This window comes from Perna viridis, chromosome 2 (assembly GCF_037379345.1).
Source record: "Perna viridis isolate PV_CMFRI_1.1 ecotype Kerala chromosome 2, ASM3737934v1, whole genome shotgun sequence".
Lineage (NCBI taxonomy): Eukaryota > Metazoa > Mollusca > Bivalvia > Mytilida > Mytilidae > Perna > Perna viridis.
In genome coordinates, this window is record NC_142446.1 from 4156842 (window position 1) to 4169457 (window position 12616).

At 32.5% G+C, this 12616-nt stretch overlaps 1 protein-coding gene across 3 annotated transcripts in view; it reads right to left on the reverse strand.

Moving 5' to 3' along the window:
- The window catches only part of LOC148623348 (solute carrier family 35 member F6-like), a 37046-nt gene that overhangs the window by 2136 nt on the left and 22294 nt on the right, over positions 1–12616 (reverse strand). For 2 of the 3 annotated variants that reach the window (XM_088565147.1, XM_088565148.1), the window contains exons 6-12: positions 12449–12528; positions 8197–8332; positions 7924–8018; positions 6649–6697; positions 4122–4298; positions 883–965; positions 555–597 (exon numbers count right to left, since the gene is read on the reverse strand). In XM_088565147.1, the coding sequence (XP_088421273.1) occupies positions 555–597; positions 883–965; positions 4122–4298; positions 6649–6697; positions 7924–8018; positions 8197–8332; positions 12449–12528 (663 nt within the window). Of the gene's footprint in view, positions 1–554; positions 598–882; positions 966–2127; positions 2291–4121; positions 4299–6648; positions 6698–7923; positions 8019–8196; positions 8333–12448; positions 12529–12616 lie in introns of those variants that run through there. The other variant, XR_015919418.1, reaches the window with a different exon arrangement.

Below are 12616 nucleotides of genomic sequence, written 5' to 3' on the forward strand. Positions count from 1 at the left end.
TTTTGTTTTTCCATCTGAATAACTTTTGGGGTTTCCTATATGGTTTCTAGGGAGTGGAATAGGGGTATCAACATGCAAGCTTTACTCACAATTTTTCTAGTTTGATGAATGTAGTCCCAAAACTCGAAAATGGAATACATTGAATTTATAAAAATAAAAAATCATATTAATTGCAGGAAAAGTGTTTTAGTTTTTGTCCTAACAGGCTATCGCCCATTTCTTATTGGTATATGAAGAAATTCCCGAAGTCGGAAATGTAAAATCCGAAAATCACAATATCAGTAATCAAAAAGCAGCTTACATCAATATAAAATGTAAAATCAACAATTCACCAAAGTTTAATGCAAATTGCTGGAAGCTTTTACCAGTTCTTGTCTGAATTGTGAATGACAGAGATGTACAGAAGGACAACAATACCATAATACATCTTGCTGTAAAGACAGGCCAGTTAATGTAAACTTGCCCATTCTGTATCATAAATTAGGTAAGAAAACCTAGACAGTCATTAAGTTAAAAAGTTTTGGTTAAATGTTATCTAAAAACTAAAGTCCCACCTTGCAGTAACCCATAGTCTTTGTCAAATGGTTCACCAAAATTCTGAAAATAAAAAAAAATATTTCAATATTATACATGGCAGAATGTTTATTTCCTCATGACTTCAGAAACCTTTAATTTTGATAGTTTCCCTTTTTCAAAGGGCTCAACTCTTATCAAAGTAAAATATTTGCAATTTGTAATCAACATATCCAAATTTCTGATCCTTTCCTGGGAATATTAAGATAAGTCATTTGGGTGGCAGGTCATTGTACAGACCTACTTCAAGTTAAAGAAACTACCGCCTCCACAGATAACCAGAGTGGAAAAAAGCTATTGTTTGTTTACCTTATCAAAAGCATAGAAGATAAGAAGATCTACAACCCAGACCAGAATAGTTCTGCAGGCATCGATCAATGTCCTGTGAACAGCTGAAAATGCAAAGAATCATTAAACATAAATGTATCACAGTTTTCTATTTGACAAGTTTTTTTTTTTCAGGAGTAATGAGGTAGACTTTCAGGTTTTCTTTTAACATCAGTAATTCAAACAAACGAACATATACAGAAATAATGGCTATGATACATACAAATATCCTCATTCATAGAAATTATTTTTAGTACATTTATCTATGCTAAGGCCACAGATTTTTAATTTGTTGGTTTATGGATTTTTGACAGGATGAATTGCGGTCGGTCGTCAGAAAAAAATAAGAAATAAAAGGCAAAAATACATATCTTCTACTTTTATAAAAACATTTTTTGATTTTTAAAGATTCCATTATCTAACCTGACATAGTTTAGAAGTGGGATTCCAATCTACTCTATGTACCTGCACATCATTCATAAACAAATTCTCATTCCAGTATTTTAAGTGTCATATAAATTCAATGAACAATACTTAAACAATGTTAATTTCCTCTATTTTTTGGTATTTCAAGTCTTCCTTAAAGTATGATATAGTTAGGTTAAAATAAAGGCCGTAAAATGTGACTAAAAAGTTAAGTTATAATCAAAGTGGAAATTCCAGTTTTAAAACAGGGTTACCAGTAGTCAAAAACATGTAGTGTTCCAGCAGGGCTGAGTGAAATGTCAATATAAAAAATACCTACTAAGTACAGAAAGAATTCAGGGACAAAAATTTGAGTATGCAGACCGATTTCATTAAGTGAAAAAGAAAAAACAATAACAATTACACTGAGAGACTACATAACCTTTTTAAAAAAAAACTTTTAAAAATATTAAATTGACGTGTTTTTTTTAATCTAAAAAAATACATTAAAGACTAGTAATTATCCTGTGATTTAAAGATTGTTTGTAAAATTTCAATAATTATGGATTGTAAAACGGAAAGAGAAGAAGACAACAATTTAAGTTTTATCTGAATTTTCTCAATTGTTTTATAAGCTCTGTTGCATGAAATAACTTCATAGCTTTGATTTTCCCGCCAATTATCTCCCATTTATTTATCTACTTCCTGTAGAAAATAAAAGCAAACACACAAGGTTTTTAAATTCTTAAATTATTTACAGGAACTGTTTATATTCCTTCCAATTAAAGGTATTGTGATTTTATCATCTTTAGCCAGTGTTACCTTGTTTCTCAAACTACAAAAACCCTTTTTTTTTCTTTTTGGCACAATTGAGTCACAACCGCATAAGTTCGTACATTAATCAAACTTTATATCTTTCCTTTCCCTTTGTTGTTGTTGTCAGAAATTACATACTTTGTTTCCATTATTTGTGTTTGACCATTTACTGTAAATGTATTAGAACAAATAAAAATATTGAATATTGAATTGTAATGAAGAAGTAAAATTTATGCAGAATCTCACTCGATCTTCCCAATGACTTTGCTTTGTCAAGTTGTTGAATGATCAAAACTAGAAGCAGGCATTTTCCGTAACTTTATTTTTTTAAAATAGAGGTTACAATTTAAGACTTGCCAATTTTTTTTTGTTGTCAATGGCAGTAAAATTAATAATTTGAAAACTGAAATTGCAATTATTTTTTCTCCGAACTGAAAAAATCGGGTCAGTGGATCCGTAAACAAATAAAAAAAACTGTGGCCTAAAATGCTTCAAATATACATTAGAAGGCTTTCCTCAATGTAAAATACATCTTCTACAAAAATCCATGACTAAAAAAAGACAGTGAAAAGTATCACAGGCAGTATACATGTTATAAAGGGTTCAAGTGTAAAAGATTGATATTTCAATTAATCAACATTTTAAGCAATATCAACGTTTTATAAAGTACATTTGCTACTAACCATATCTATTAAATAATGTAATATTTTTGTGTGTAGTATGTAAAAAAAATGCTTTCAAAGCCTTCTATTTATACATTTGAAAGGATGATGTTAATAAATATGTATTTTCATATTGGCCCTGTTACAGGTTTGAGGTCTGTCATATTGGTCCTGAGGCATCGCCGAGGGCCAATACAGCTGTCGAGGCCAATACAATTGACCGAAACCTGTAACAGGGCCAATGTGAAATTACATACTTATTGGCAATTTTATTAACCAACGCAACTAGATGATTTGTAGAACAGTTGTTTTCATGTTTTATCAAGAACATGTAGGTTTATTTGCATTAATCAGTCTAAAATACCGCATAGCAGGTTATTTTCGCTTATTTTCACGGATCGGCAACAACTGCAAAAATAAAACCTGCAAAATTTTACGCCTACATAATGGTCATTTCTTAATACGATACTTCAGTACTTTACAGAGAAACTTTCCTTTTAATTTCCGGTATTAACAGTAAAAAGATTAATGAATTTAATGAGTAAATATAAGAAGTGAAAAGAAAAAGTTTTCATTTGTTCATTCGAAATGAACAAACATGAAATTTTAACTGGATTAAATAATATATTTTATGTGTTTTATTTGCATGTATGATCATCTTCTAATTAATAAAATATTGTACTTCTTACAACTTTAGTTTCAACATTACAATCCATTCAGGGTGTCCTATAAAAAGCTTTATTGTAAGGGAAAAATTGTCATGTTTTGACTCTTAATATCTATGAAACAATGGTAAAAATTACGCAAACATAGGACTTCACCCGCTGAAATATTTTGTCACACCTCTTCAGACTGCAAAAAAAAACCACGAAAACATCTTCCAGACGTTTGGCCATCAAAATCGCCAAAAATTAGCCCCACGAAAATAACCCGCTATATGGTATCCTTTTTGTATAAAATGGATGATTTTTTGGTGTTTCTGCAGCTTTTAGTCCTGGTGATCAAAGTTCATGAAATCCAATTATAACTCAAAATGACCGGAAGTTATGATGCTGTATTGGCCCCCTTTTTTTTATATCGGCCCTGTATAGATGCCCGGTTTGAATTCATATTAATTGGTCAGTTTTGGGCATATTTTAACATATTTTGGGTAGTTGGTTAATAAATAACCATTAATAACCCCAAAAAAAAATTCTTTCATATGAAAAAAATCATGATTATCAAAAGTAAAATTCAGTACCATAATTTCCAGGTTGGGTATCAAATTTGTGTAACAGCAAAATGGGTGAAAATCTGTTAGACATTAATAGTGACAGTTAGATGAGAATCATACTGCACCTGTTAGAGACTTAGTAACAGCTAAGCCAAAATAGTTGTAGAATGCAATAGAGGACAGATATAGTAAACAGAAGACTAAAAGTCTGGGTTCATTGCCTATTTGATACAAAGCATCTATACTGTTTTCATAACTGTTATTCACATCTGAGCCTGGCACAAAATACATCACAGGTAAAACTGCCTGAAAAAAGTGCTTTATTGAAAATATTATGGTCACAATAATACAAAAGTAGAATTACTGCACCCAATGGCACACATATACTTTCCAAAATTTCCTTTGATCAGAAAGATTCAATATGAACCTAAAACAGATGCACAAAAGCATCACGTAAGTGTGCATAATGGGTGTCACAGTGGAGTCACATGCAAAGTAGAAGTGAAAATTCATGAAATGTTAAGATCATTCAGATTGAAAATAAAAGATAAAGTGCACCATGGGAACTTCTAATAATTATTTCTTAAATGTTTCGTAAAATTCATTATGCAGTTTAGGAGGAGTGGTAAGATACCAAATTGGTATCCCCTACATTGTACCATCATTTGGTCTGTTTTACGAATGGAAGTCCCATTTATTTCGGTTGAAAAACACAAAGGCACTAAATACCAATCATTCGTTTAAAATTTCAATAAAGTCAAGAAGCACTTAAGGAGGAGTTGCAGGAACATACCTCTACCATCATTCAAGGTTAATGGCTAAGTCCATGCTAAGAACACTCCAAATTCATTCAGATCATAAATCAATATGCAGCATTAAGTAATTATTATTTTCTGAAAGTTTCATACAAATTAAGAAAATGGTTTAGAGGAAGGCAAACAACTGGATAGAACAACAGAAAGACATATATACCACCTTACTTTGAAGAGGAGGTATAGCAAGAAGAAATGTGTACATGGTACACTGATATCCCCACCATCTCTACAACTTAAAGAAACATTTAACATGAGTTCGATTGGACAGCTCAGTCACAAATCAATATCTTATACTGAAGCTTCAGGGCAAGTTTGAAAGCTTTCCCATGAATTTTGAATAAAACTTCATATCATTCCGATGAAGGGTTGTCATTTTTTTGGCAAAACAATACAGCAAACAGGAAATGAATGGGCAACCAAGCCAAAAAGTTCAGACACAGTACATCCCATACAGCAGAAGCAACATACCAAATTACAGAAATTCCTAAAATGTAACTAAAGTGTTGGAATAAACAGGAAGATGTGAGATCAGGCTGAAAAGCTTAGGCATAGTACAACCCATCATGGGAATGCTTAAACATGGTACAACCCATCATGGTAAAGCTTAAACACTGAACAACCCTTCATGGTAAAGCTTAAACATTGTACAACTCATCTTTTTACAGCTTAAACATGGTACAACCCATCATGTTAAAGCTTAAACATGGTACAACCCATCTTTGTACAGTTTAAACATTGTACAACCCATCATGGTCAAGCTTAAACATTGTACAACCCATCATGGTAAAATTTAAACATGGTACAACCCATCATGATAAAACTTAAACATTGTACAGCCCATCTTTGTACAGCTTAAACATTGTACAACCCATCATGGTAAAGCTTAAACATGGTACAACCCATCATGGTAAAGCTTAAACATTGTACTACCCATTGCGGTAAAGCTTTATCATGCTACAACAAAGCTTAAAGATTGTACAACCTATCATGGTAAAACTGAAACATTGTACAACCCATCATAGTAAAGCTTAAACACTGAACAACCCATCATGGTAAAACTCAAATATTGTACAACCCATCATGGTAATGGTTAACATGGTACAACCCATCATGGTAAAACTTAAACATGGTACAACCTATCATGATAAAACTGAAACATTGTACAACCCATCATGGTAAAGCTTAAACATGGTACAACCCTTCATGGTAAAACTTAAACATGGTACAACCCATCATGAGAAAACTTAAACATGGTACAACCCATCATGGTAAAGCTTAAAGATTGTACAACCCATCATGGTCAAGCTTAAACATTGTACAACTCATCATGGTAAAGCTTAAACATGGTGCAACCCATCATGGTAAAGCTTAAAGATTGTACAACCCATCATGGTAAAGCTTAAACACTGAACAATCCATCATGGTAAAGCTTAAACACTGAACAATCCATCATGGTAAAGCTTAACATAGCACAACCCATCATGGTAAAACTTAAACATTGTACAACCCATCATGGTAAAGCTTAAACATGGTACAACCCATCATGGTAAAGCTTAACATGGCACAACCCATCATGGTAAAACTTAAACATTGTATAACCCATCATGGTAAAGCTTAAACATTTTACAGCTCATCATGGTAAAGTTAAAACATGGCACAACTTACCATGGTAAAGCAGCATAGCAAATTTCAAGTTGTTCCCATGAAGGGAGGCTGAGATTCATACAATGAAAAAAATAGGACAGGGGTATACACATACATGCACAGAGTAGTGAAATTTAATGCCCCTGAGGTAATAAATAAAGTTTGTTATAAGTAAAAGATGTTTGATCAATACTTGCAGCAATCATAAAGAATGCACCAAAAGTTCCCTCCATTCCAACAACCTGTAATACAAAGATAAATCAAAGTGGCATTAGTAGCTGAGTCAATGAAAATTGACAATTAATAAAACCTCATTCATAACAGCCTTGATGGCAATAAACTAATTAAGATACTGACAGGGTATGAGCTAGAACAAGCATGAATTCTAATACATGTATATTTACTCTTTACATTCCTTTTATGAAAATCTACCACAGCAATAAATGAAAGATTCTTGAAAATAGTTTACGTATTATGAAATTATATCCTGCACTTTCAGGCTCCGTCAGAAAATTTCTGAATAAAGTTGAAGTAAATTAATCAAATATAAAGAATATTAATCCGTACTGTAGATTTTACTTACACTATATATGAATGTCAATTGGACTCTTTTTTCGAGAGAAAGTTATACATACTGCTGATTGATATTTTTTGACAACTTGATCATCTTTCAATTGTTCTTACTGCATGTTTTTTTTTTTTATCTCAGGCTGCTGTTGTGATACTAAAAATATTGCCACTATCCAATAATAATGTTATGTCAAATCAACCTTGACACTGCCAATAAACAGAATAACCTCTTAACAAAATATTACATACCGGCTCACTGTCATATATCTTCACCTCAAAACTGCCTTTATTATATGTGTTAATGCTGATAATATCAACACTTTCTTAAGATATTTGGAACCATATCAACACTAGAAACTATAAATACTGTAAGCTAGTTTGAAAAAAGAAACCTATCACTCCACTCAGGGTATTTTGAATAAAATGTTCCATGGGGCACTGCTTATTATGACCACAGAGGTTAAATACACTTGGGGCAATTATTTATCAAAGTGGACTTATTGGTTCCCAAATATAAATACAAGGTTCCACTCAGCATTGAAAGGAAACCATAAGCTGGATTTTTAATAATGAAATAAACAAGTTTTTTTTTTTTATTTTGGACCCTGATTTGAAACAACTTGAAAATGGGGCTAAAGACAAATTTAATACATGGTTAGACTTTTTATCTTAGGCTCCATTTCCAAGCTGGTCCAAATATTTAGTATAATTTAATAATTATTAGTGATTGCTCAGGACTCAGACTTACAATTGTTAAGTACAATTAACTTGATGACATATTTACATTCTTTATTGTGTGTAATGAGCAAAAGAAGAGTTTAAAGTCTTTTTGTAGTGATGGATTACACTTGATCCCATTTAAATAATCTTTCAATACAAATAAAATGATTCTGTTTACCTGTAAAGGGTGGAGACTTCTCTTCTTCAGAAACATTTCTTCTACAACCATCTGACCAGCGCTGACAATCTGGCTGGCAAGAATTAATACTATGCCTGCAAATATATAACAAATTTAATCAATGCATTTTAACCTTGAGTCTTAAAGCCTGTTTTTTTTTCTTTTCAAAAGGAGAGTTATTAATTTTTGTTGCATAGACTTTAAGACCTTCTTTAAATCAGCCTGCAGTACCATTGTCTGAGAAAAACCACTATACTATATAATTATTCTTACCGAGTAAAGTTTTAGATCCTTGAGCAGTGTGTTTAGATTTAAATACACTAGAACATCCAACAAGAACCAATCCCACCATTGTTACTAGCATACCACACCAATGAACCATTCTTAGTTTTCTTTTCAAAAATATTTTCTGAAATTGTACAAAGTTTTGATCTACATTTGGCTTTTTTAAATTAAATTGCTATAAGTCTTAACATTACCATAAAGAATAAAATGCTTTACAGCACTAACTGTTTAATACTGTATAATCTTTTTTTTAAAAGATCATAAGTGGTCAATGGAATGTGCAATTACACTTAATAAATAAGAAATTTATATATTTAGTTTAATAAAATGCATATTTTGTCCCTAAATTAAATGGTTAGGACAATAACCTGTCAAATCTTTCATTGCCTTCCTTTAGTATGGAAATTCTAGTATAATTTCATAAAGATCCATAAATATTTGCTTGGAAACCAGGAAAGTGTTTGGCCCCTAACGCCTTATCAGATTGGTCCATAACACCTGTACTCAATACCAACAAAGAGATCCATACACTTTTACTCATGCTAGTGTCTTGAAAGAAGAAAAATGCTTGTTTTTGCCCATTATTCAAAAATCAATTGCTATCTGATCTTTGTTGGAATGGAACATTGTAGTAGTATGGCATAAAGCTATACACACTCAGACCCAAGAATGGAACTTTGTGGTAGTACATCATAAATCTACACACACTCAGACCCAAGAATGGAACTTTGTAGTAGTACATCATAAATCTACCCACACTCAGACCCAAGAATGGAACTTTGTGGTAGTACATCATAAATCTACCCACACTCAGACCCAAGAATGGAACTTTGTGGTAGTACATCATAAATTTACCCACACTCAGACCCAAGAATGGAACTTTGTGGTAGTACATCATAAATCTACACACACTCAGACCCAAGAATGGAACTTTGTGGTAGTACATCATAAATCTACACACATTCAGACCCAAGAATGGCACTTTGTAGTAGTACATCATAAATCTACCCACACTCAGACCCAAGAATGGAACTTTGTGGTAGTACGTCATAAATCTACCCACACTCAGACCCAAGAATGGAACTTTGTAGTAGCACCTCATAAATCTATACACACTCAGACCTTAGAATGGCACTTTGTACAAGTACGTCATAAATCTACACACACTCAGACCCAAGAATGGCACTTTGTAGTAGTACGTCATAAATCTACCCACACTCAGACCCAAGAATGGAACTTTGTGGTAGTACATCATAAATCTACACACACTCAGACCCAAGAATGGAACTTTGTGGTAGTACATCATAAATCTACACAAACTCAGACCCAAGAATGGCACTTTGTGGTAGTACCTCATAAATCTACACACACTCAGACCCAAGAATGGCACTTTGTAGTAGTACGTCATAAATCTACACACACTCAGACCTAAGAATGGCACTTTGTAGCAGTACATAATAAAGCTATACACACTCAGACCTAAGAATGGAACTTCATACAAGTACGTCATAAATCTACACACTCAGACCTAAGAATGGAACTTTGTACAACTACGTCATAAAGCTACACACACACACACACTCAGACCTAAGAATGGAACTTTGTAGTAGTACATAATAAAGCTATACACACTCAGACCTAAGAATGGAACTTCATACGTCATAAATCTACACACACTGAACCTAAGAATGGAACTTTGTAGTAGTACGTCATAAATCTACATACACTCAGATCCAAGAATGGCACTTTGAAGTAGTACATCATAAATCTACACAGACACACACACACTCAGACCTAAGAATGAAACTTTGTAGTAGTACATAATAAAGCTATACACACTCAGACCCAAGAATGGCACTTTGTAGTAGTACATAATAAAGCTGTACACACTCGGACCCAAGAATGGCACTTTGTAGTAGTACATAATAAAGCTATACACACTCAGACCTAAGAAGGAATCAAGTGTAATTTTATGAAATACTTTTTACTGGTCCTTTTTTAAACAGTTTGGGCTACATTATCAAATTCAATCTTGTCCTTCTTTCTCTTGTGTAAGAAATCAATATAACCACAGTTTTATTTAAGAATTGAACGTTTTCATTTTTTTATGTTTTATTAGTGCACTTTATGTCCTAATGTAAAACTGGTCAACACTTTTACACACCAATGAAACAATTTTAGATATACATAGAAAAAAGACAATCTGCAGTGATTGATACAAGTAAAAAAAATATTTAAAAAAACCAAACAAATATAAATATCCCACTAATGTTAGGTCGCTTTCACCATGTAATCACTATTATTTTCATATAACAGTTCACATTCAAATATAAGCTAGATCTATTCAAAAGATGAACCAACGATACACCCATCCCTATGATGGAAGGAAACATCACAAATTAGTTTACCCTTACAATACAGACTTCTTATGAATAAGAAATTCTAATAGCAAAACAAGAATTTTGTTCTCAATTTACTGTGCAACATGCAAAATAACCCTATATCTTGATCCTTGACAAAACTTCCATAGCTCAGAAGTTATGAAAAAAATGACTTTTCCCCCAAAATTATACAAAAATTGTATGAGATTAAACAAGGTGTTCTCAAGTAATAGAGCTACATGTTAAAAAGGATGGATGTATGGATGGACATTTGTATACCATAAAAATAAACAGGCTTTATATCACATTCTTTTAATACCACTAAAACCTAAACAGAAATTACTGGCAGAAAGCCCAAATTCAGTCTCAACAAATCTAGTTTATCAGTTTCATAAAAATCTTGGGACTAATACTTGTACTAAAATGTGTATGGTTGTATAAAAAGTCTGTCAAGTTTAATGTAGTTCTTTTTTTGAAGATCCACGTCTTTGTTTCCATTACGTTTTGTTTGAGCTGAATGAAACTTAAATTTGATCTTTGACTTTTCCTGGTCAACAAGCATTATAAAATTCGGGGCAGTGTCTTGAAATGTGTCATCAAGAAAAAAGTCTGTAAAAGAGTAATCAAGGAAACCAAGGTTATAGCGGTAATCAAAAGAATGTATTCCAGGGACGAAGACCAGACATGGAAAACAGACATACACAACAAAGAACATAAAGTAACTAAAATCATACATACAAAGTAACAAAAGTAAATGAGCAACTCGGACTCCACTAAAAACTAGGAGCATGGACCAGGTGCACCGGTAGGGTAAGCGTCCTCTGTTTTTAACAAAAACAGGAAATAGCTTCAAAGAGAATGGAGAAAATCTGAAAATATGAAATATTTAAAACAAATAACATTAAGAGCTATTACTTAAATAATTAGCTTGTCCTTCTTGACAGGGAGATGTCACTTTGAAGGTTTGTGGTTCTATGGTTAGGTTATTTAAACCACAAGACTTCTAATAAAATCTAAATTTCTCGTTGTTAACATTGAATGTCAAATTATTAAATCCATTAATCAATTCAACTAAAGGACACAATTAAGGTACACCAAACCAAAATGAAAGCTCCATGGAAGTAATAAAAGAGCTATTTATTATTAAATCAAAAATGTTTACCTTTGGACCATTAAGACCCTGATGTGGACCAACTTGATAACAGGGTCCAAAATAAAACCACTCAAAACTTAAATAAAATCCCAATGAAAGTATTCAAAAATAAACAATTTCAACAAAATTTTATGAAGATGCTTGTTTTTTGCCCCTTTAGGCCCATAGTTCCTAAAGGGAAGGGGAAATGATTCATTTTTTCCTTCTGTGGTATGAATCTTGGAAATCACTATTACATGTACAATATCAAATGACTGCAACAAGTATGAAAATATAAACAAGAGGCTCCCAGAAGCCTGAATCGCTCACCTGGTTAAAGTTTGTCTTTCAAGGGCAATAAATTTAACAAGGAGTTGTCGTACAATTTTGACTCCAGAAGACTTTGGTAGGACTTATAATAATGATCATTTTAGCAAGTTTTTTTCTATCCATTATAGTTTTCAAGGTATTGGCTGTAAACTTTAAAAAAAGTCATTTTTCACCTTTCAAGGGCAATAGCTATTACAGGGAGTTGCCTCACAAATTTGACCCTGAAGACTTTTGAAGGCCTTATAATAAGGATCATTTCAGCAATTGAAAGAGTTTGGTTAAACCTAAAAAGGGCAATAACAGCAACAGCAAAATATTGTTGAAGATGACACTCAGGTGAGCTAAATACTGAAAATAAGGAAAAGATCAGTTGCTATTAAAACAACTATTTACTTACTGACAATATTCCAGCAAATATGATGATTGACCCTCTCAACATCTGCCACACTGAAGCATCAACATAAACTAAGCCTATCCCTAAAAAGAAAGTTATCAAATGGCCTTGTTTCATAAAGTAAGAAGTAAGAAGACGATCCAAGATGATGAGATGTTGTGCTGGTAACAC